Genomic DNA, 26,044 nt, shown 5'->3' on the forward strand with positions numbered 1-26,044 from the left:
CTCGTCCGCTGTCAGTGGGGTTCTCCGCACCATGTATGGCCTACCTAAGTCATGTGTACTGGGCTAAACCTGGAAAAATTCTAGCGCCTATTTGTGCTCCCTTTTAACAACTGTCCTTTTTATGATCGGCTTACTTTTAAGGGGGGCAGGTCCACTTTTGTGACGTCCACTGCATCAGTAATGTTTGTTTTGGGGGGTGTGTTTTTTTTATTTATTTATTTGGACCTTGTGCTAGCAAACTATGTAGTACACTCCCAATTATGCAGTTAGACATGTGCTATTTTTATTTATTACAGACAAAAAGGCTTAAAGTGAGATATATATATATATATATATATATATACACACACTTGTCTGTGCGGTGGTTTTGCACAGAGCAGCCCAGATCCTCATCTTCTCGGGTCCCTCTTTGGCTCTCCTGGCCCCTCCCTCATGCTAAGTGCCCCCACAGTAAGGAGCTTGCTATGGGGGCACCCGATCTGTCCATTCAGACACGCAGCCGCATCCGCTGCTGTCTCAGCCAATCTGCAGGGAGGGTTTTCGGGCAGCCAGGGTTCCCGTGCAACATCGCTGGATCGAGATGGGGTTCAGATAAGTATTTGGGGGGCTTGGGGTGGCTGCTTCACATAAAAGGTTTTCTAATCTTAATTTATAGAATGCATTAAGATAAATAAAGTTTAGATCCACTTTAAGCTGGCCATAGAATGAGCGTTTTTCTTTCCTGCAACCACAAGCGGCACCAGATTTTGCACTCTCCAGTTTTAGTACATCAACCCCTTTGTGTACTCCAGATGCCTTGCCAAAATTTACATTTGTAATGATGACATAATCACTGTGCTGTAGCCTGAGCCGCACTTTGGAAGGGAACCAGCAGACCTACAGGAGGGGCGGATATGAGACCAGTCATCCTGCACAAGCCAAGAGAGCAGCCATGGCCAGTCTTTATTACAGTAAAGTGCAGGTTTGTTTCTTTCTGAATTGCTACACAGATCTGGGAAGAAAGGGACCCTTCATGTACCAATACACAATGATACTTGTTCTTTGTAAGAACCTGCAGTCTTTTAGGGAAGAGATTTCATGCAAACCTTGAGTTGGCTAACATTTTGTAATATGAGCCAAAGTGTTTGTTCAACGTTTCCCTATGGCAGCAAGCAAAACATTGACTTCCCATTTAGCATGCTAGATATTACAATAGTTCTTGTATCAGAAAAGGGGAACTGGATGGGTAACTAACACACCCAGAGCTCACTGATTTGCCTAGCTTTTCATGTTCTAGAACACAATAATCAAATGGTTTTCAAACAAGTTAGGTTCAACTTTTGTGCAAAAATGACATCCACAAACCTTTTACTGGTAGAGAATCAATTGTACCCATCCAAATCCTATGCGACCTCTTTAACAGCAATTGTATTGGCACAGCAGCATTCACCGCTACTTCAGTGACCTCCACTAACTTCTGGGTCTCATGCTGAGTTGTTGCACTGCTGCTTAATGAACACCACAGGAGGTCAACCAAACTGCATGGGCACCATTTTATTCTGAGAATGCAATGCGTTCTCTGATTGGATGAGGTGGAGAGGCAGGTAGTGAGGTCATATTCTACACCTCATCCAGCTGAACACTTTGCATTCATTGAGAAAATACAACGCATTCTCTAGGGCTATGCCGAACAAGCAACCGTCTGTATTCACTAATCAGCAGTTCAGTTGCTCGGCACGGAACCTGGAAGTTAGTGGAGAACACTGTAGTCTCGGTGCCTATTAGTGATTTGCAGCTACCAGGGGTATCCTTCAGCAGGTGTGGTATATACATACAAAACAAAATATAATATAGCGCAGCCGCAACTAGAGCTGCACGATTCTGGCCAAAATGAGAATCACAATTTCTTTTGCTTAGAATAAAAAGATCACGATTCTCGCGGCGTAAAATCTTTCACATCATACAAAAAAAATTAGGCCAACTTTACTGGTTTGTTTTTTTTTTTTTTTTTTAATTCATTAAAGTGTAATTTTTTTCCCCAAAAATTGCAATGGACTGACTGCAGTGCAAATAGTGTGACATAAAATACTGCAACCATCACCATTTTATTCTCTAGGGTCCATGCTAAATAAATAAATTATATATATATATATATATATATATATATATATATATATATATATATATATATATATATATATATATATATATATATATATATATATATATATATTTTTTTTTTTTTATATATATATATTTATGTGGGGGGGGGGGGGGTCCTAAGTAATTTTATAGCAAAAAAAAAAAAAAAATTTTAACTTAACCAACAAATGTCAGAAAAGGGTGTTTAAGTGGTTAAAATTCCCTCATTTACACACCAAAGTGTATTCCTTTGATCTAAAGGACAAATCGTTACAATGTTTATGCTTGAATTCCACTGCTAAAGAATGTTGTGATTCTTGGTAGACTACCCTTTTTTTTTTTTTTTTTTGATGGCTGTGGCTTGAGCAGAGAGCATTCTCTGCTTAGAAAGAATCGGGAAATCCTTTGTCAAGATCGCAACGGGGAAAAAAATCGCATTAGCGATTCTTGGCTATTAATCGTGCAGCTCTAAGCGCAACCAAAAACAAAATAAAACAAGTCCAAATATAACAAAAGTCCACCGTAGTGCAACTTTCAGTGACAATTCATAAATTTCCAGTGACTTCAGTCTAAGACGTCACTCTCAGTGGTGTGGGCAGCAATCATGTTAAGCCTATTAGTAGGCTAATTACATTTATATATTGATTTCTCATTATATTGATTGTGCTGAATATATCTGGTGCAGCTCTGCATAGAAACCAATCAGCTTCCAGGTTTTATTGTCCAAGCTTTATCTGAACAAGCTGAAGTTAGAAGCAGATTGGCTATTCACTGTTGCATCAGATTTTGATTACTCCAGTTTTAGTAAATCTCTCCCTATGTGAACGGCCTGTAAATGGGTTTGCTGTGTTTCCAGTATGTAGATATTGTAAAGTCAGAGGTTGGCTTTCAGTTTTTAGATTGCGGTCAGGTTTTTGTAAAATGTGGCATTCATGTGGTTTACAATAATCTCTAAGGGCCCTGATGTCTAATATACGGTTTACAGGAGAGCAGAGCGCTTGTAACCAATAATAACACTCGTGTGTTCTGAGCATAATGCAGCACTAATCCCGTCTATTTACTCCTCTAATACCTTATAGTGCTATGCAAGCAGATCACAACTGCCACTCCTCTCCAGACAAAATAATACTTTCCCTGTATCATTGAATGAGTAAATAGCGATGTATTGTGTGCAAATAATACCATTTGTTCCTTCAATTGCTGGACAGAACATTATACATATCAGCTTAAAGCAGTACGAGGGTATAATAGTTTTTAATACTCTATTGTATGCTAATATTGTTGTGTACACTTGGAACACACAGATGCAGGGATGATGAAAAGAAAGCCGGTGTTTCACGTTTAATGAGTTCTTGCATGGAAGTTAATAGAGGTGTTTGCTATTTTTGGGAATTATCCGCCACAATAAGACCATTTGTGACCACCTAAGGGGGAGAAAATATGGCGTGCTGTTAGTAACATTTGCATTGCACTGTCAGCTTTTGTATAGTAAACGAGATTGAAGAGTACAGTTAAAGCTTGTTTGGCTGTGGATCACAGGAGTGCAGTTCGTTCCGCACTCCTTAAGCCCGCTGTCGGCTGACGTCACATAGCCGGTCCAGGCTCAGGAAAGATTGCAACCATATGTTCGGGATGCACCCACATGCCTGGACCGGCTAGCTTCTCAGCAAGGCGCTGAGAGCCTGAGCCCCCTCCACAGCCCAGCGCTCTGGTGAGCACTGGAGGAGCAGAGAGCGGTGACTGACAGTCACCAGCTCTCTGTACAGGGAGCTATGAGAACCGAGCGATCAGCGGTATTTGATTGCTTGGGTCTTGGCCTTAGAGCCGGCAGGGGACAGATGCAGCATCCACCCAGGAAGTATGATTTTATAATAAAAACAATTCCCATACTTTCTTTTAATGTGTGTGTGTGTGTGTGTGTGTGTGTATGTGTATATATATATATATATATATATATATATATATATATATATATATATATATATTTATATTAATATTATACACACACATACACACAAGTGTACATACATACACACTATATATATATATATATATATATATATTTACACACAAACTTTATTGACGTCTTAGTCCGTAGGGTTCAATATTGAGTTGGCCCACCTTTTGCAGCTCTAACAGCTTCAACTCTTCTGGGAAGGCTGTCCACAAGGTTTAGGAGTGTGTCTATGGGAATGTTTGACCATTCTTCCAGAAGCATATTTGTGAGGTCAGGCACTGATGTGGATGAGAAGGCCTGGCTCAGTCTCCGCTCTAATCCATCCTTTAGGTGTTCTATCAGGTTGAGGTCAGGACAGTCAAGTTCCTCCACCCCAAACTCGCTCATCAATGTCTTTATGGACCTTGCTTTGTGCATTGGTCCAAATCATTTGGTGGAGGGGGGATTGTGGTGTGGGGGTTGTTTTTATTCAGGGGTTGGGCTTGGCCCCTTAGTTCCAGTGAAGGGAACTCTTAAGGCATCAGCATACCAAGACATTTTGGACAATTTCATGCTCCCAACGTTGTGGGAACAGTTTGGGGATGGTCCCTTCCTGTTCTAACATGACTGCGCACCAGTCCACAAAGAAAGGTCCATAAAGACATGAATGAGTGATTTTTTTTTTTTTTTGGTGGATGAACTTGACTGGCCTGCACAGAGTCCTGACCTCAACCATCTTTGGGATGAATTAGAGCGGAGACTGCGAGACAGGCCTTCTCGTCAGTGCCTGACCTCACAAATGCCCTTCTGGAAGAATGGTCAAACATTCCCATAGACACACTCCTAAACCTTGTGGACAGTCTTCCCAGAAGAGTTGAAGCTGTTATAGCTGCACAGGGTGGGCCAACTCAATATTGAACCCTACGGACTAAGACTGGGATGTCATTACAGTTCATGTGCGTGTAAAGGCAGGCGTCACAATACTTTTGGTAATTTTGTGTGTATGTGTATGCACAAAACCTTATGGACACCCGACCATCACATCTGTCTAAAAGAATATGGACACACCTCCAAATAAAGTTCCAGGGTTTGCGGTGATGGGTTCTCTTAATGCTGCCGCATACAAAGACTTTTTAGACAACTATGCACTTCCAACCTCGTGGGAACCATTTGGGAAGAGTATTTTCAGCATGACGGAGCTCTGTGTATATTTTCAGGTCCTGCCAACAAACGGCAAAATACATAAGGGTGCGAAGGCCTGGTGCATTGCCAGGTAAACCCTTATTAAAGAAAAAAAAAGAAAGGAGTGCATACTCACAAATGCCTGAGGATAATGAGCAATGTGAACCAGACCCAAGTTACATAGTAGGTGAGGTTGAAAAAAGACACAAGTCCATCAAGTCCAACCTATGAGTGTGATTATATGTCAGTATTACATTGTATATCCCTGTATGTGGCTATCCCCGGAAGTGGCAGTAACCCTCATAAGGGTATGTGCCAATACACCCTGGCGTCACCCAGACCTGCCAGCTCTTATGGACTTGGCTTTTATTTCCGTGGGGCCACATAATTGCATATCTCCCTTTCCCAGCACAGAGACTGTTCTCACCCTGTTCTACCGATCGGGACCCAGAGCATCTGATTCTGGGTCACCTGATCACTGTGATAGCCAATCAGAGGCTATCGCAGTGATCGGTCACTGTGAAGCCCGCCCCTGTGTTTTCTGTCTGAATGGAATAGAGAGATACATTGTATCTTTGCAGAAACAGGAAAAAAAAGTGTGTAGAAAAAGAATGAGTAAAAAAAAAAATAACCTAAATCAAGGTTTGATCTGGGTCAGTCCCAGGGTTAGTGTTTGGGTCCGTATTTTTTGGACAGGATTTTTTTTTTTTTTTTTTTTCCTTTAATTAGTATCAATGTCAGTTTAGTGTCGGTGTGTTTTAGGTAGGATTAAAAAAGGAAAAATTCGCACTATTGTTTCTGGGCTGTACTACGGGGTACAAACAACAACATACATACACATATGTGGTATCACTGCGATCGCCAGGAGAGGGAGAGTTTATTTTGGGTTGTTCTGTGGTAGTAGCAAGAAATATACAGTTAAATAAAAAAAAAAAATACTATTCTGGGCCAAATTTCTGTAGATTAAAAAAAAAAAAAAAAAAAATCAGATATCCATCACCATTTACCGCCAAATGAAAGCTCAATTTGTCCTGGGGAAAAAAACGCGGTATAATCCACCTGGATACACAAAGTAGCTGTAATGATATGTACAGTTTTACTAACACTTGTCAAAGTTGCAAAATTGTGCTTCTGCTTGAAGATTTGTTTTACCCTTTAGGCCTGAAGGGGTTCATCTTTATTCATATGACCCCACAATAAAAATCCACTTACAAGATTTAAAATCAACGCGCTTGTAAAATCACATCAGCCGGTCAGGTGTAATAGGTATTCACAGATCTTTAGCAATGTAGTGTATATGGATTGCATTTGGCTGCTTCACCTGAGAAATGTCACCTGGGGGGAGGGTGTCACATGTTTGCATATTTCAAGCAGAAATCCTGGTCTTGCACTCATATGATATGCTTGTTAGTTTACACAGAGGAGGCAAAAGAAATGTCTTGTTCTGGGGCACTGGTATTTGTTTATATTGCCTGCTGGATGTATTTGTCATCAAGTATCGCCCTCTAGAGGCTGTAATCGAAGTATTACAAGTAAGTGCTGGTGTATGAGAACTCTATTATCCAAGTCATTTAAAGCACCCGTTCTTCGAGTGTACTGTACACAGAGCTGTCGGCCAATATTGACAGCCGCCTGTTTTCCTGATCAGCAATCCAAATATGGTACAAGAGTACATTCAGACATCACCAAGCCACTTAGGAACATTCACAGATGACAATCTTTAGCACGCAGTTCGTAATTTCTTAAGTATGCGTGATTATTTGTCACTCCATTGTGCAATCTGTTAATGGCTTTCACAAGAATAATTGTTTATACATTTATGGAATGTGGATTAGCAAGAGATTGAACAGAAATCTTCCTATAAGATTCTATATGCATTTTATTGTATTTGCTTCTCCCTTGGCATCTGCATTAAAGGCACAATGATGACGTTGCGGTGCATTTATGCCGCATTGCATTAACACAGTTTTGTGGTGCATGTGTTTCATTTACTGATAGGCCAGCTGTTGGGGCAGAGATAAATGTGGCAGTTCTCGTCTCTACATGTATGCACGGAACAAAAATTAAAGTATAAGGCCGGCCATAAATGGTGTGAATTTTTTTTTTTTTTTTCCTGCAACAACGAGTTGCAGGAAAGACATTTGCATGATTCCTCCAACACAGTTTGCTCCCAGTGGGGGCGGCCGGAGGAAGACGGTGATGATCACTAGCGATAATTGTAAGACAATCCGGCAGGCTGGTTGTACCCAAGTTGACCGATCAATTTGGCACATTCAGCCTGCCCAATAACGTTTCGAATCTCGGACAGTCCCTGCTGAACCGGCTGAGTTTCGAACCACGTATGTCCGGCCTAAAATTAACCATTGGGAACATGCTACACGTTCCACCCGTTTCTAGGATGGAGTATGCAACATGTTTCCTCTCCTGCAGCTCTCCAGGAGGCCGAGGATCTTCTCCCCACACCCAGTCGCCGTTTGAAAAGAGCGCAACCTCGCGAGGCTCCGCCTACATGGCCGCGTCATTCATTCAGGCTGGGTTCACACATGTGCTACCGCGGGTTCAGGTCTGAATTTTAGCCTGAATTCGCACCTGAACCGGACCCAAAGACGCACTTTTCAATCCGGACCGCAGACATGTGAGATCTGGCTCCATTGAGAGCCGGTCACACTTGCCTGTCATGCGAATTCACATCCAATTTGCACGTGTGAACCCAGCCTAATAGTTCTGTGAATCAATAGGCTACAAGTACCGTCAGCCTTTGCGGCTCACAGCATGTAGTTCTCAGGGTACGGGCAGACCGCTATACTGACAGTCAGCAGGAGCCAGAGTTTGCACTCACCATCAGCTGATCGTGGGTGCAATGCTCTGCAGGCTCCTAAGAAAAAAAGTAAATGCACATTTTGTTAAAGTGCATTTTATATATTTTTTTAAAAAAAGGTGACCTAAGCCTTTAATGTTTGGGCTCTCTTGCAACGGGTAGACCTCTGCCTGCTTCCATCCCACCTGCCTGCTTCTATACTGCCATCTAGTGGCTGCTGCACCCTGTAGTTTGAAGTCAATATTGCAGGTTGTAATGTCTGGGGGGGGAATAACTTATGTTATGTACCCCCTCACATTTCTCGGGACTGCAGTTATTTTTATTTCATTCCCTACAAAAAGCCATCAGTGTTAAAATTCTATGGTTCTCATCCTGTCAGTTATTTTATGTAGACTGATATTGACTTCTAAAATGTACCCCCTTTACAGAGCATTCTGTAGGCACTTTATATTTTTTACTTTAAGTCCATTCAGCCATGTGGTTTTCTGGGACAGACAGAACAAAGTGTGCGCTTGAGTGACTTTCTTTGCAGCGGGTGTAGCGTCCCTTTTTTTTATGACATGTCATGTGATACTTGGAGAATATCCAGACTCGGGGCTGTGTGCTTGGAGTGGCACGCACTGACCTGGAGAGTCCTCAGTCTGCCCATGACCCTGCGTGACTCCCAAATTTCCAGCGTGCGGGCAGTAGGCAGACTTTTATGCCTTACAACTTTGTGAGATAAAAAAAAGACACCTTTCAAGCCTCTGCATTTTTTTTTAAGGCAATGTCATGCCCTTACCACACTTTCATGTGTCAGTCATTTCATATTGGCTGCTTTGGAAGAGAGTGAAGGTCGGGCTTTCTACCAGACAGACTGTATAGTATTCCCTTTTTTTTTAATCCTTTTTATCTTTTTCTCTTTTTTGTTTTTTTTGTTTTTTCCAGGGTGCTTTTGTTAAAGCCCTTTTAATTTTGACCAAGCCATACAGAATAGTGATTGAATGTTCAATTCAATATTTTTTTTTTTGTCAATCTCAAAGCAATTGAAGATATAAAAGCGGTGGTTTGGATTGCCCACAAGGAAAACCGACTGTTTTCAAATTAATTGCTGTCCTGCCCCTCTCAATTTTTTTTTTTTTTTTTTGATCTTTTGATGGTAAAGGAGAGACTTGAAGTCTTTTTAACCCCCAGATCTCTCCATAAAGAGGACCTGTCATCCTTATTTCTATTACACTGGATATTTACATTCCTTGTAATAGGAATAAAAGTGATTAAAAAAAATAAAGTGACAGTTTAAAAATGAAATAAGGAAAAAATGGAAAATATTTGATTCCATCTTTCAGGGCTTGTTTGCACATAGCACAGTGACTGACATTTCTCCGCACTGGGTAAACAGTGAACAATAGGGCACATAGAGAGAGAAAATGGTGGTTCGAATTGACGAAAAGACAAAATCCTGAATGCTTTCAAAATGCCGTCCTGCCCCTTTAGCCCCCCCCCCCAAATATTGTGCTTCTATCTTTTAGGGCTTGTTTGCCCATAGCATGGTGAATATTGTTCTTGCGTACAGGTTAAACACCAGGCGCCACTAAGGGCACTTAGGGAACAGTTGTTTTCTATGTGCCCCAGAGGTGAGGTGCAGTAAAATGCAGACGTGTAGTATTTTACTGCAGCGCACTGGAAGGCACCACATGTCACCACTCAGCAGCGCAATGCACCTCCCTACTGTGCAGAGACATAAATGAAGTGTCATTTTGTGCACATCAAATAAAGTTAAAAGGGCAAACCGTGTGATGCTCGGGAACTTGCAGCGCACTCGCCCCTTAGCAACCCTTTCCACTATGATGACTAACCGAATACAGCTGACTGCAGTTAAACTTGTATGTGCTAGATTGCGTAGTTTCAGGGGATCACTTGTATACAAGTCACATCACACTGAAGCTTAGTCTGTTGTCCTCACACGATACATGCAGTATGAATGAGCCATAAAGGAAAGGTAATAGTGCGAAGGAAGCCTTATTTCCAGCTGTTGGGGATATATATAGATATAGATATAGATAGATATATATATATATATATATATATATATATATATATATATATATATATATATATATATATGCTGCAGCTTTGAAGTGGTTTACCGGGATTATGGCTAATGATATCAGCCATAACCCCGGTATTGTGTGTGTGTTTTTTGTCAGCCAGCGGCTGGCTTTCTCATGAAAGTGTTCCGCGTGGCTCATGAGCCACTAAAACGCTTTCAGAAGCGGTGGGAGGAGACGTTGTCCCCCTTCCGCCGCTTACTGTTTCCGCCGCCTCGCCCCTGAAAATGATCTGACGGTGCGGACGGCTGGACCTAGAGGCAATCAGAGTAGATTGTCTTTGGTCACCTCTGTGGCCTTGGAGGCCTGGAGCGATGTCATAACGTCACTTTTTTTTTTTTTTTTTTGATCTTTTGCTTTTAAAGGTAAAGGAGAGATTAGGGGTCTTTTTGACCCCAGATCTCTCCATAAAGAGGACCTGTCATCCTTCTTTCTATTACAAGGGATTTTTACATTACTTTATAATAGGGGAAACCAAATGACACAACAAAAAAATTAAAGGGACCGTGTAAGGCCCCTTTGACACATGCGGACAGTGTTCAGATCCGCCTGTCAGTTTTTTTTTTTTTTAGGCGAACCTGAACGGACGCTCCATACAGTTCTGGTGATATGTCCGCTCCCCTAAATTCAAACAGATGGAAACCCTATTTTCCATCTCTTTTGGATCGGATGAAAACTGACAGTGGGATCCATTTTCGTCTGATCCCCTATAGCAGAGATGTGAAAGATCCGTCTCTCCTGTGAGCAGAGACGGACCTGTCATCCGCCGGCTCAGCGGGGGGGATCAACGGAGCATTCCCCGCTGAGCAACATGAGTCTGTGAAAATGGACAACAGTGTGTGAAAGGGGCCTAAAAATAAAAAAAAAACTTGTAAGTAAAAAAAAAAAAATAGGAAAAATTTAAATTCAAAGCGACCCAATCCCTCCGTGCTCACTCGCAGAAGCAAACGTGTACGTAAGCCAGGCACGCATATGTAAACTGTAAAAAAAAAAGTTAAAATGTTGCCTATGAAGAATTTTAAGTACCATAGTTTGTCGCCATTCCATGATATTTGCTCATCGTTACACATATATATATATATATATATATATATATATATATATATATATTTGTTTTTTTTTTTTTAATTCATTTAAAGTGTTTTTTCAAAAAAGGATGGGTTTGCAAAACCACTGTGCAAATACCGTGTGACATAATTTGTGATTGCCATTTTATTCCATAGGGTCTCTAATTAAAAAATATATATATGTTTGGGGGTTATACATATATTTTTAGCAAAAAATACTGATTTTAAATTGGTAAACAAGGTGCCAGAAAGAGCTTGGTGTTAAAGTGATTGTAAAGTCTCATTTTTTTTTTTTTTCTGGTTTCTTTTAAAATAACATGTTATACTTACCTTGCCCCGACCCCTCTCTCTCTCCTCATTGGCTAACTGAGTTTGACAGCAGTGGGAGCCAATGGTGTCGTTGCTGTGTCTCAGCCAATCAGGAGGGAGAGTCCCGGATGACTGAGGCATTCGTGGACATAGCTGGATCGAGAGGGGGCTCGGGTAGGTATTAGAGGGGGGCTGCTGCACATAGAATGCATTAAGATAAACAAAAAAAAACCTTCTGCCTTTACAACTACTTTAAATAGCTTAAACATTGCTTCCCTGATCTTCAATAATCGGACTACTTTTGTTTCAGCTCTTCGTTGGCCTCGGATTCCCCTACGAAGGACCAGCTCCATTGGAAGCCATTGCAAACGGCTGTGCTTTCCTGAACCCCAAATTTAGTCCACCAAAAAGTAGTAGAAATACAGATTTCTTCAAAGGAAAACCAACTCTAAGAGAGGTGAGTAATTCATTGTTGTGTGGTGCTGTTTTCTCACTCCGGGGCATATCACAGGTAGCTGGAGATTAGTATCAGGATATTGTAGACCTTAAAGCAGTGGTCCTCAACCCTGTCTTCAGGGCCCACTAACAGGCCAGGTTTTATGTATTACCTTGGGGAGATGCAGACTAGAATACTGCAATCACTGAGCAGCAAATTATTATATCACCTTTAAAGTATTTCAGTTATCTTGCAAACCTGGCCTGTTAGTGGGCCCTGAGGACAGGGTTGATGACCACTGCCTTAACGCATACTTCCCCTGATGCAGTCAAATATAAGGAAAAAAAAACACTATATGTTTGTGTTCCCATTCATACAGCATGCCTAAAAATGCTTTTAAGACTTTTTTACCTTTTTGGATGTTTCTCAGGAGGAGGTATATCATGGCTGACTGCAAGGTTATTTGAACAATGTCAGAGTGAGCCTGTCCCAGGTCTGCCTCTTTAACATACATTAACCCTTTGTTAGGACAGACAATGTTCAAATCTAGTTACAATTGAAATGAAGATCTGCCTGCACAGTACAGACAGGGTTATTTATGCCAAACACTGCAGCCCAGCCCCCTCATAAACAAAGAGAACTATGTAGTATTTTTCCTTGGTGGTGGGTCCAGAATACAGCATCTAGAAAAAGGTAAGCTGCAATTTTAAAAAATGTTTTAAGTTGTGCTATGTGAATGGCAACATTTTTCCAGGAAGAGAGATGTGTAGTAGATGTTATCCTAGTTTGGATACAGAAGTGGAAATGCACTTTAAAGTATTTTGGTCTTTTGTTTATAGTGTTGACTAATATTAAAAGGTACTTTAGATTTTCTATCATAGTGGGGACCTAAACAATCTGTTCAACATATAGCTAATCAGGGGCCCATGCAATGCAAAGTTTGAGTCTAAAGTTGCAACTTTGGCCCGGTTCATGTTGGTCCTTTGTGGGAACCCTGCAAATCCACTGCGGGTTCCCGCATTGCACCTGACTCGTAGGCAGATCACACTGCCTTATGCGAACTGCTGGGAGTGTCAGTACAAAGTTAATGACTCCCCCAGATCTGTTCACATATTGCAGTGTGAACTGTCCATTCGGAAAGGAATCGGATCGCATGGGTGTGAATATGCGATCTGATTCTGGTGCGGACCAAAAAAAGGGCCCTGCACAACTTTGGTCTGAATGCGATGTAAATTCAGCCATACAATGTATGGCTAAATTTGCATTGCACAGACATCGCATGTGATTTGCACAGCCGTGCGGTGTGAATCACATGCGATAACGCACAGCGCACCAGTGTGAGCCGAGCCTAAAGAGCAGCCATTTTGGAACTGAACCAGGAAAAGTGATCTATTCACTGGGAACTGGTAAAATCACTGCAGAATGAAGCACAATGTCCTCTGTAAATTTATAGGCTGCCTTCATTATCTGACAGGCACACTTCATGAAAATGTCACGGGAAAAAGAAAAATTGTGCAGTACATTTTTGCTTTAAATGCACATTTCCTTTGTTTTATCCCTTTAAAAACACTTCCAAGTGCAGAATACATACTGACCTGCCAGAAATCTATTGAGCTCCTAACTTTGAGCTGACAACGCTGCCTCTGCTGCTTTTAAAATCCCAAGTGTTGTCATCTTTGCCTCAGTTATCACCTGATGGACTATGGAACACCTTCTCCTTCCCTCTTCTCTTCCGCTCTAGTAATACAGGCAGTCCCCGAGTTACGAATGACTCCTACTTACGAACGGCCTCAAATACCGGCCACTTGTGCTTCACGCGGGTCCTGGATACTTTTCGAGCACTTCCGAACACATCCCACACTGCCGTACTATGCCCCAGATAACATAAGTGCCCAGCACATCCATGCACAGGCGGCAGTTACACTTACGAACGCAGTGTTCCGACCGGAAGTTACACTTGCAAATGCAGACTTGCGACGTATGAACAAACCTATAGTCCCTATTGTGTTCGTAACTCGGGGACTGCTTGTACTGGCATTTTTTTGCAAAGCAACCTTCATTTCCGTGGTGAGAGTGCAGACTCCTCAGTGTTGCTGTCTCGGTTTTCCTGGGCAGTTCTTCTGCAGATCTTGGCGGATCAGTGAGACATCCTCCCCCATCGCCCCAAACCTGGCCAGTGAGCACCAGTGGAGAAGTATAGCATTGCGGGACTGCAGAATAGACATCCCTCCAGAGTGGGCTCGGGGGTCCCACCTCCATCTCTGTCCCATTACACAGAGCTGAAACCACGTCAGCAGTACTCGCTGGTTGGTGTCCAGCCAGTCTGAGGCGTTTCCTTGGGAGACCGACAGGGTGGTTCTGACATCTTGCAGTAGCTGTGATGCAGCGGTGCTGTAGACGGGTTGATGCCTGTCTGGCTCTCTAGAAGCGTTGTGATGCCTGGTGAACCGCAGAGTTTTTTGCCTTCTCACCACTGGTGGTTCTAGGCGGAAGGGGAGGTAGCATGGCGCCATCTTGTGTGCCTGGTACCGCCAGCCCCGCTCCGTCTTTCATCCAGGCTGGGCAAGAGAGGAGGCAAAGAGAAGCTTGCCCAGAGCTTTGTGTGCCACTCAAGAAGGGATGGCACTGGTGTCCGCAGGATAAATGTAGGATGTAAAGCCAGAGCTCTGCAGCATGTCTTCTCACATCCTCAGCTGGCCACACCACCCCCTGCCCTCATCTCTATAACATAGAGGGAATGGGTTCTGTAGTCCAGCAGGAGAGAACTCAAGCAGGATTGACAACAATGTTTGGGATTTTAGTGCATCAGAGGCACGGTATTTGCAGTAGTGTTAGACAAAATATGGATGTATTGCAGAAATGTACATACTTAAATTTTGGCCAGACATGTTGTAAACTTAAAGGAACCTATGAGGACAAATTAGAGGCTCCTTTTGGCTTCCCAGCATAGTCGCTCATAACAAGTATGCAAAACTTGTCAGACTTAAAGCGGAGTTCCACCCCAAAAAAAAAAAATTTCATTACTGTGCAGCAAATAATATAACAAATGACATTTGGAGAAATTTTTTTTTTTTTTTTACTTTTTAATCCCTGTTGCTATGTGGTCCCTTCAAATCTTCCCCTTCCTCACCACGGCTCCTGGTGTCACTTCCTCACCACGGCTTCTCTGCTCGCTACTGCTCCTGAGAGATGTCTCATCATTTCCCAGGAGTCGTGGGAAGCGCCGAGGGCTTTGTTGCCATCACAGCCGACGGGCACTTCCGACGACGACGCCCGTTGTGATGGCAACGTGAGAAGTTTACAGCGCTGCGAGCCTGTCGTACAGCGCATGCGCGAGAACGGGCAGCTGCATCGTATCCCAGGAAAAGTATGCTTGTGGGCTTCACATGCCCACAAGCAATATGGGAACAGCCAGGACAATATAATATGTTTATTTTTTTATAGTAAAGCAGAAATTGGGGGAACGAAATTTAAAAAAACAAGTGAGTGTTATGTCAATGTTCTGAGCTTAAGAAATGTATTAAAAAAAAAAAGTTTACATGTCGTTGGAACTCCACTTTAACAACCTGCATGCTTGTTCCAGGTCAATGTTTTATTACGTAGGGAAGCCAATATCAAGATCATGGCCCCAGAACCTGCCCCCTCCAAAAACAAGTTCATATCCGCTACTATACATTTTTTTCCTGACAGGTTCACTTTGAAGATAAAACTTGCTTTAATGATGCTAATAGCCCTTCCATATTGCCCATATACTGGAGTTTTCTCTTCCTGGACTGAAAGTGAAGTGACTAACTTTCTCACCCTTCAGTGACCTCTTCTTATGGACACTCACAGCAAAATATTCCTGACACCGGTTCTAAAGATTCCTCAGTCTTATTGCTGCTTGTGTTGCTTATGGAAGGGATTTTTTCCCCTAGTTCTCTGTGAGGAAATCCATCAAATAGATAAAGAATGGGGAGATTTACCCTCATTACAAACAAATGGCAACCACCCCAATCTATAACTGGCCTTTTGCAGCAAGCAGCACATGGAAGAGCGACCCATGTCAAACAACTGACAAAAATTCCCAGCTCACTTACCAGCCTGCAAGAATCCAAGTTACCATGTCCAACAGTTCAAGTATAAAACCAAGGGGTTTCGTTTGCACACATTTGCAAATTCATGTGTAAGCTGCAGAGGCCACGTCGCGGCATCCCCAATCTAGAACTGGCCTTTTGCAGCAAGGAGCACATGGAAGGGCGACGAACATCAAAAAACCAACAAACATTCCCACCTCATCCACCAGCCAGCCCCCAACAAACCGAATTACCCCAGATTTCACCCTCATTCCCTGTTCTGAAACCTCAAACTTCTACCACTTTGACCAAATGAATGTAAACACCCCTCCAAACTGAGTTCAGGTGTTTCCAGTGAGGGGTACTGTTAATACTGCAGCATTCAAAGATATATTGCGCACTTCCCACTTTGTGGAAGGTTCATTTTTTTTTTTCCTATTTCAGTATTTCTGTGCACAAAGCCACAATATATCACTTCCTGTACTGAGCTCCATCAAATAGACATGAAATGGGGAGATTCTCCTTGACTTCATGTTCTGAATGCAATCAAGTAGACACTGAATGGGGAGACTTCCTTTCACAGCCCTGTACTAAAACCCATCAACTGGATACGGAATGGGGAGATTTTCCCTTACTTCCTGTAATAAACACCATTAAATAGATGGGAAATTAGGTTTTTTTTTTCTCACTTTCTGTTCTGACATCCATCAGAAAGTGAGGACTCTCACAAATGGGGACGCAGGAAACAATTTAAACACAGGTTCTAACCCTGCCCCAATCTCTCCAAAGGCTAGAAAATGAGAATGTTCTCCTTTTTGATCCAAACTCTCAGACAATGCTTTATCTTATGTAAAACCTTTTCTTCCAGCTCACATCCCAGCACCCATACGCCGAAGTGTACATCGGGAAGCCTCACGTCTGGACGGTTGACATTAACAATCCAGAAGAGGTCGAGAAGGCGGTGAAGGCCATACTGAGTCAAAAGGTTCATACTTTTGTTGCTAATATTTTTGTTGGCCATTCCTGTCTATGTGCATCAATATGTGTTCAGTGCTCATTGTAATGTCTTAAACTTGTCCCACCGGAAGCATTTGCCCGCTTCCTGACCAGGCCTTTTTTTTTTTGCGATACAGCACTGCGTTACTTTAACTGACAGTTGCACGGTCGTGCGACGCTATACCCAAATAAAATTTGACCCTTTTTTTCCCCCCACAATTAGAGCTTTCTTTTGGTGGTATTTGATCACCTCTGCAGTGTTTTTTTTTTTTTTTTTTTTTTTTTTTCTCGCTATAAACAAAAAAGGCCACCAATTTTGAAAAAAACTATTTTTTACTTTCTGCTATAAAACATACCCAATAAAAAATTTATTTTTTTCATTAATTTAGGCAAATATGTATTCTGCTACATATTTTTGCTAACAAAAATCCCAATAACCGTATATTGATTGGTTTGCACAAAATTTATAGCGTCTACAAACTATGGGATAGAATTATGGCATTTTTATTTATTTATTTTTTTAATAGTAATGGTGGTGATCAGCAATTTTTAGCGGGACTGCGACATTGCGGTGGACAGATCTGACACCTAACTGACTTTTTTTTTTTTGGGAAACCAGTGATCAGTGCTAAAAATATGCACTGACGCACTAATGACACTGGCAGGGAAGGGGTTAACATCAGGGGCGATTAAAGGGTTAACTGTGTGGGGGATGGGCTGCTTGGAACACACAGATCCATCTTCCTGCATAAGATGGATCTCTGAGTGATCCCCTGACAGATTGGAGATCTGCCTTGTTTACACAGGAAGATCCCCATTCTGTCCACTGCTTGCCCCCCCACCCCCCACCCCCCGCCCCCCGCTGTCCAAAGGGCATGCCCACAGAACGCCGTGTTCGAGCCCGACGTACAGCTATGTGATTTGCGCAGGCAAGCCAACCTGCCGCAGTATAACTGCGGAGGCTGGTCGGCAAGCGGTTATCGCAGGGCTTCTGTCATAAGTCATTAAACCCCCCCTACTGTCAAGCAGACTGCTAATGACATCCATGAAACATAGAAACCTGTTTAGTTCACCATTAACCAGAGTTGTATATATTTAACTGCAGTTCTATTCAGCATCCTTTACACACTGAGGTTATATAGAACTGTAGCCTTCATTTCATGTGATTTTATGCTGTAAAACTTTCTTTGTTGCTGCAGTGTGTGGGGGTAGGCTTACAGAGAGGGTGGCCCTTGAAGGGAGCAGTCTTGTCTTTTCGAAGACTCTCTGATTTGGGGCCAATCAGCAGATGATACCAGGAACAAACCAATTGTCAAGCCTGGACACTGTCTTATGGGGGTAATGACTACAATCTCTCCACCTCATTCAACCAGAGAATGCTTTGCTTTGATTCAGACAATTCAATGGCACCCATGTTGTGCGGCCGACCTCCTGTGCTTAGAAAGCAGCAGGGCAATCACTCAGCATGGGACCCGGAAGGTTGTAGAGATCCCTGGAGTAGCATTGTCTACTTAAGTGATTTCCAAGGGGCATCGGCCAGGTATTGTAGATGAAGAGGCATGCATAGTAACATTGGTCCAAGCTGGACCAATGTAACCAAGTAAAAAGATACATGCCTTGAATTAATCTTTAAAGTAGATCTTTTTTTTTTTTTTTTTTTTTTTTACCTTTTGTGCATTCTATGTATAAAGGTAAAAAACTCTGTATGCAGCTCAGCCCCCTCTTACTGGACCCTGATCATGATCCAGAGCTGTGCAGGTGAGCAGAGGCTCTCTACCTCCTCATTGACTTAGACATAGCAGCAGGAGCCATTGGCTTCCGCAGCTGTCAATCAGCCAATAAGGCGGGAGCGAGCACACAGAGCCCCCAGAGCAAGCGTCTTGCGGCAGAGGGAGGAGCCAGGAGTTGCCGGTAGGGGATCCAAGAAGAGGAGGATCGGGGCTGATCTGTGCAAAACCATTGACATTTGTCGTTTAAAAAAAAAAATGAAATTGCAATCATTTTAAGCTTTGTGCAAGTCTGGGTTTAGAATTGGGACTCCGCTAGGCAAACACGGTGGTATGACAGTAATCACTTTGCTCTGAATAAGCAGTGACAGATTTACATTAAGCAAAGCTCCAGTCATATGTGAAAAAATCTAATTTAGCTGTGTTACAAAAAAAAAATCAATTTATCCCGGCAAAGCTAGAATATATCAGTCATAGTGTTAAAATAATTCTTTCTGAAAATAACTATATTGAGTAGGTGGCTACAATGGCAAAGAATTAGGAAAGGAGAGATCACTCCTGACTGGAAAGTCGTGTTGAACTCGACCAGTCTGATCTTTTTTGCGTTGATCACCTTCAATGAATGTAAAATCTGTTTTGACATTTTATAATAGCCATTCGTTCATATTTTTTATAAACCCAGCAGGGATTAAGAAAACATTTATAGGTATCTAAGATGTTCATGCCAGCAGTGTGCATGTGCCAAGAAGATGGCCCACCCCATGGGATGCTTGGTAAATAGCGGCTTTTATGAAGGGATAAGTCCTTTAATAAAGCTGAACGTTAAAATCATCATGTTCCGCTCTGTTGGCACAAGATAGTTGACTCTTGTACTAAAATATTAATCCGGTCTCACTTGAGCTGCTGATTGTTCCTTGAAGTGACAAATAAATTTACACGGCTTTTGCTCTTCACAGAATGAACCTTACTTGCCCTACGAATTCACACGCGAGGGCATGCTGCAGCGGGTGAATGCCTTCATTGAGAAACAGGTAAGCACAATCATCCTGCCTGGAAAAGAGTCAAATGGCATGATGAGGCCTCGGGTCAGGTTCAGCATGGGTATGTCCGTTTTAGAGTTAAGGTGTACTTGATTTATTGTATGCTATTGCACAAAATAAATATTATTTTAACTATTATGGAAGTTCTGTGCTTAGGGGTAGGAAGGTTAGGATTCATCCCTGTGCTTAGGGGTTTAAAAGTTAGGGGTCATCCCTGTACTTAGAGGTATGAAGGTTAGGGGTATGAAGGTTGGGGGTCAGCCCTGTGCTTGGGGGTCAGCCCTGTGCTTGGGGGTCAGCCCTGTGCTTGGGGGCCAGCCCTGTGCTTGGGGGCCAGCCCTGTGCTTGGGGGCCAGCCCTGTGCTTGGGGGCCAGCCCTGTGCTTGGGGGCCATAATTGTTAGGGGTGACCTCTGTGCTTGGGGGGCTATAAAGGTTAGGGGTGACCTCTGTGCCTATGGATATAAACGTTATGGGTGATCTTAGGGGGGAATAATGGGAGTGATCTCTGTGTAGGGGTATAAAGATTAGGGGTAATCTCTATGCTTAGGGTATAAAGGTTGGGGATGACCTCTGTGTTTAGGGGTATAAAGGTTGGGGTTGATTTGTGAGCTTAGGCATTATAAAGCAGGGTTATTGAACTCATGGAGGTCTACTGAATTTTCTTCCACATCACAGTTCCCCACCCCTCTTGGGCTAGGTTCCCGTCTCTGCTTTTTAGCAGACCTGCAGGGGCACGCCCACACATTGGCACTTGTGGTGCACTTTTGCATGCTCCAAACTGCATGTTGCACCATGCGGCTTGGTACGGCACAATTTAAAAAAGGAGTTGTATTTTTTTCCCCGCATTTTTTGTGGGAAGTGCAGATAATTAAAATATAATTGTCTGCCCCCCCCCAAGTAGTTTCATAGTAGTGTACTCACATTCCCTTGGCATCAACCCCCACCAACAGTACCGTCCTCTGCCCCTCTTCACGTCAGCCCCCTTGCACATTACCAACCTCGGCCCCCCTTGCACATTACCGACCTCAGCACCCCTTGCACATTACCGACCTCGGCCCCCCTTCACTCCCCAATACCCCCCAAACGACCTTGCACAGACAGATGGGAGGACGGGAGGCAAAGCCGATCTGGAAGGAGGGTGAAAGCTGCAAAGCTGTTCATTGATTGCTAGGACCGCTCTGAATCTTGGCAACCAGTCACCTGCTTGTTAACTCGGGTAGCACCTGCCCTCCGTCCAAAACTGTCCTACCTCCCACTGTTGAATCTGTGAGGATGACAGCAGTGATGGCTGGGGGTAGAACCAGCACCTAAATGGTGCGATCGCAGAGGTCCGGATGGGACAGTGGCTCGGTCTGGACCGTGGTCCACCAATTAGGGATGCCTGGTATAAAGGTAAGGAGTAATCTCTTTGCTTAGGCCTATAAACACCTTGGAACCCTTTAGCAAGCCTAATGTATTTTTGCCCTATTTGTAGCTAATCTGCATTCACAAGTTGAGGTTTTAGGCGTGTTTTCTATGGTATGTGTTTTTAGCCTGTGCCTTTTTCTGTGCACTTTAATATGAAAATATGTTGAAAATGTTTTGTATTTTTAAACGATCTAACCACCCAGAATTGGCACCTTTTTAGGTGATGTCTGTTGGGCTGAGCCGCACATAACTAAGGGCTCTTTAATTCTGGGCTCTTTGTGCACCTACATTACAGTTTCAGTTGTTCCAAAACGCCTTGTTGCATTCTCCTCTGTCATGTAAATTAACAACAATTCAGCAGGGACAGTTGGACACCCATAAAAAAGGGGGGGGGGGGGACACTATGGCGCTGCTGTAGCCACCCAGAGAAACAGTAGAATAAGTTTGGGGGGAAAATGAGAAGTCACTCAAAAGGAAAGAGGCAGCTCCCCTAAACAAGGTCCTGAGTCAACCTAGTACACATATAGACAGAAGAGAGAAGAGGGCGCCTCCCTCTGAGTGTAAACTGTGCAAACCAGCAAATAGTATTAGTACAGTACTCACACATATGTTAGAGGAAGAGTCAGCGTGTCATCCATTAAAGGATTTGTCACCAATGGCAGAGATCTGCAGGCAAGCGGCTGGTGCTATGCAGAGCAAAATAGATTACAGCGCACACATACAAAAATTGCATCTAAATCCTACAAGGCTATTTAAAAACACCGGAACATATTAAAAAAATATGGGGATTTGGTCACACTACATGGTCATATAGTGCTAAGCCCACTTACTGCGTCGAAGTACCCCATTATCAGTGGGTCCTACACTAGTAATAGAAAGATCCTGCTTCTCAACCATGAGAGACAAACTCCTCTTTATGGGAGAACTGAGAGGACTCCTCCATTACACTGGTGGACAACTAATAAGAGGTAATGAAGAGGGGATGGGGTGCTCCGGCCCAAGGGACCTGGACAGGGTCCATGCAATATACTTCCAAAATCATACTCAGATAGTGTGACCAAATCCCCATATTTTTTTTAATATTTTCAGGTGTTTTTAAATGGCCTTGCAGGATTTAAATGTAATTTTTGTATGTGTGCGCTGTAATCTATTTTTTACTGTTTGTTGTTTTTATAGCAGCACCATCTTGAATGTAAACTCATTTTTAGGGTGTGTCCCCCACCCTCCAGGTGTGATTTTTGGTGTTATGTGGAGAGAAGTGCCATGGCTTGGGGAGCTGGAACTCGAGCAGCACAGTGTATGCAGTGCACTGATTGCATTCCAGGTCCCCAAGCCTTGGCGCTTCTCTCCACATCCACCCAATATCTTCCTGGCTGAACTCTGCATAACACCAGCCGCTTGCCTGCCAATCTCTGCCATTGATAAATTTTCCATGCAGGACATGCTGACTCTTCCTGTACCATTTGTGAGTGCATTACTATACTAATACTATTTTCTGGTTTTAACTCTGATGGAGGCACCCGTTGCTCTTTTCTGGCTGTTGGACACCCTGGCTGCAGCTTATATGCTCAACACGGAATCTCAGAGACACACCTGTCCACTAGCTGTAAACAGTGGTGTATTTTTGGTTTTGTGCTGCCCATAATAGGCAAGACAAAAATCGGGGTGGGCCCAGATGATCAGTACAGATGTCCTCTTTTACACTTGCCGTTTACCGTCTCTCTCTCCTCACGCTGTGACAGCATGAGGAAAGGAATGCCGATGTCCGGCAAGTGTGTGTTAGATCATGATCAGCTGTGATTGGACACAGCTGATCACGTGGTAAAGAGTCGCTGTGATTGGCTCTTTACCCCGATCTGTTATCCCCCCCAAAGTGAAAGAACAATGGTCACCAGGACAAGTAGATTGAATCAGACAATAAAAAACCTGACAGGGTACTAACCATTCTCTATTCTATACAAAAATGTATAAAATGTGGGCTTTAGATACTTTTTTGGATAATGTTCCATCATCTTCTAAAAGCAAAATAATGTGACTAATTTATTCTTGCATTTTGAAATTAATTTTTAAAGACGAAGACCTTGTTTTGTGAAAAGATGCCCAACAGTTGCGCATTAAATGCCTTTATGTAAGAGATGGTTGGATGTTGGTATGAGAATTCCTAGCGCTGCCACTCATGGGTGAATGTCTGTGTAGGTTATTCTAGTGAGAAGTGGTTGAGATATGACTCAATGTGGCACCACATCCAAATATAAGCGAAAAAGAAAAACAAAGAATGAACGTGGACTTTAAATTGGTAGCAAACAGTAGACCCAAGCACTTAGTTGAATAAAAAATATCCAAATTTATTTTAACATCCTAGTAAAAATATACTAAAAGCAGAAAAGTACATATCAGATGATTCCATAAATATATGATATTGTCCCACCTAGGTGAAACCTATGTGAACACTTAAGAAAACCTGTAGATAGGCCCATAGATATGGTGGACTCTGTGGCTGGTATATGCAGAAGGTCTTGCATATCAGGGCCCCACAGGAAATCAATACGAGGGATCACTACGTGTTTCGCTTACAGCTTCCTCAGGGGATCCTATTGGTACCAGATTGCAGTAAAGAAACATGGAATGCCCAACCCCATGCCACAAAGATAGAGGAACAGCGCACAGACAGCTCCAGAACGGGAGTGCTTCAAAAGTATTTCAGCCGAAAAAAGGGGCTTGCCATAGAGTGAAAAACATATAAGCCACGTGTAGAATGTGTCCAAAGAACATGTCCAAAAGAATCAGGACCTGGAGTGATGTCAGATGTTTATGCAAGATATATTATACTGCCAACCCTTATAAGTAAACAGTCTCCAAAATTCCTGTGTCCACTTGCATATGTTTACTCCTAGTGTTTATGCTGATCCTGGCTGTAACCAAACCCCCGACTATGGAAAAGAACAGGACATCCATTCAGATCATCCCTCTGTGAGATCCATATGGAAGAGGCAGAGGGATGATCCGAATGGATGTCCCGTTCTTTTCCTTAGTCGGGGGGGGGGGGGGGTTAGTTACAGCCAGGATTGGCACATACACTGAAAGTAAACATTATATGCAAGTGGACATATGATTTTTGGAGACTGTTTAGTTATAAAGGATGGCAGTTTAATATCTTGCATAAACATCTGACTTCTATCCAGGTCCTTCTCCTTTTGAACATGTTCTTTGCATATACCTGCCACAGAGTCCAGCATATCTATGGGCCTATCTACGGGTTTTCTTAAGTGTTCAGAGGTTTCATCTAGGTGGGACAATACCATATATTTATGCAATCATCTGATATGTACTCTTTCTGATTTTAATATGTTTTTACTAGGATGTTAAAATACATTTTGGATTTTTTATTCAACCAAGTGCTCTTTCATTTTGGGTCTACTGGTGGCTACCAATTTAAAGTCCACGTTCATTCTTGGTTTTTCTTTTTTGTCTATAGGTTATTCCTTAACTTATTTTTTTTTCTGTTACTAGTTTCTCTTGTGAGTCATTAAGCTTTCTCTTTCAGGATTTCTGCCATGGACAAGTCATGTGGCCTTCATTAAGCGCCCTTCAAGTGAAACTTGCAGAAACTGGAAAGTCATGTAAGCAAGTGTGTCAGGAGAATCAGCTCATCTGTGAGCCGTCGTACTTCCAGCATCTCAACAAAGACAAAGACCTGGCCAAGTAAGTGCAACCAGAGTATATATGTGGGGTAGCCGAGAAGCTGTTAGGGCATGCTGGGATTTCTAGCTATCCCGTTTTTTAAAGCAGATAGCTCCCCAGCCCTGGTGTCTGTCTGTTACTACTGCTGGGGATGTAAATAAGGCATTTCTCTGTTCAGCCTAGCAACATGACAGGGATCTACTGCTCCCTGTCATCAGGAGCAGTGATCTCTCTCTCCTGTTCTAGTGAGCCCATCCCCCCTACAGTTAGAACACACTGAGGGAACACAGTTAACCCCTTGATTGCCCCCTAGCGTTTAACCCCTTCACTGCCAGTGTCATTTACACAGTAATCAGTGCATTTTTATAGCACTGATCACTGTATAAATGTCACTGGTCCCAAAATAGTGTCCGAAGTGTCCTCCGCAATGTCGCAGTCACCATAAAAATCGCAGATCGCCGCCATTACTAATAAATAATAAAATCTATCTATCTCCCTACTTTGTAGACGCTATAACTTTTGCGCAAACCAATATATGCTTATTGCGATTTTTATTTTTTTATCAATATGTAGAAGAATACATATCGGCCTAAACTGAGTTAGACATTATTTTTTTATATTTTTTGGGGGGATATTTATTATAGCAAAAAGTAAAAAAATATTCCTTTTTTTTTTTTTTTTTTTTTTTTTTTTTTTCAAAATTTTCACTTTTTTTGTTTAACGCAAAAAATAAAACCCGCAGAGGTGATCAAATACCACCAAAAGAAAGCTCTATTTGTGGGGGGGGGGGGGGGACGTCAATTTTGTTTGGGTGCAATGTCGCACGACTGCGCAATTGTCAGTTAAAGCGACGCAGTGCTGCATCGCAAAAAAAAATGCTCTGGTCAGGAAGGGTGTAAATCCTTCCGGGGCTGAAGTGGTTAAGCTGCAAAAAAAAAGTCTGACACTGCTAAAAGCAGCTGTAAAAACGCCCTGTTTGCCTGAGGCCTTAGTGACATTTCTATAGATAATACTTTTTTTTTTCCTGAGGATTTATTTTTTAGGTCTAGACTGTTGATACCAAATACAAGTCGCTTTGCCAATGGTTCTTCCCCTGGATACTCTGATTAATAATATCCAAAGTGTAATGAACAGTTTTTTTTTTTGTTTTTTTTTTTTTAAATGGTGATATATTCTTGTT

General features: G+C 42.5%; 1 protein-coding gene across 2 annotated transcripts in view; it reads left to right on the forward strand.

Annotated features, from left to right (window-relative positions):
• MGAT5 (alpha-1,6-mannosylglycoprotein 6-beta-N-acetylglucosaminyltransferase) overlaps positions 1 to 26,044 on the forward strand; it is a 225,950-nt gene that overhangs the window by 188,607 nt on the left and 11,299 nt on the right. For both annotated transcript variants that reach the window (XM_073634279.1, XM_073634278.1), the window contains exons 13-16: positions 11,831 to 11,977; positions 16,880 to 16,996; positions 19,691 to 19,765; positions 24,728 to 24,885. In XM_073634279.1, the coding sequence (XP_073490380.1) occupies positions 11,831 to 11,977; positions 16,880 to 16,996; positions 19,691 to 19,765; positions 24,728 to 24,885 (497 nt within the window). The remainder of the gene's footprint in view (positions 1 to 11,830; positions 11,978 to 16,879; positions 16,997 to 19,690; positions 19,766 to 24,727; positions 24,886 to 26,044) is intronic.

Source organism: Aquarana catesbeiana, linkage group LG06 (genome assembly GCF_042186555.1).
Source record: "Aquarana catesbeiana isolate 2022-GZ linkage group LG06, ASM4218655v1, whole genome shotgun sequence".
Classification (NCBI taxonomy): Eukaryota; Metazoa; Chordata; class Amphibia; order Anura; family Ranidae; genus Aquarana; species Aquarana catesbeiana.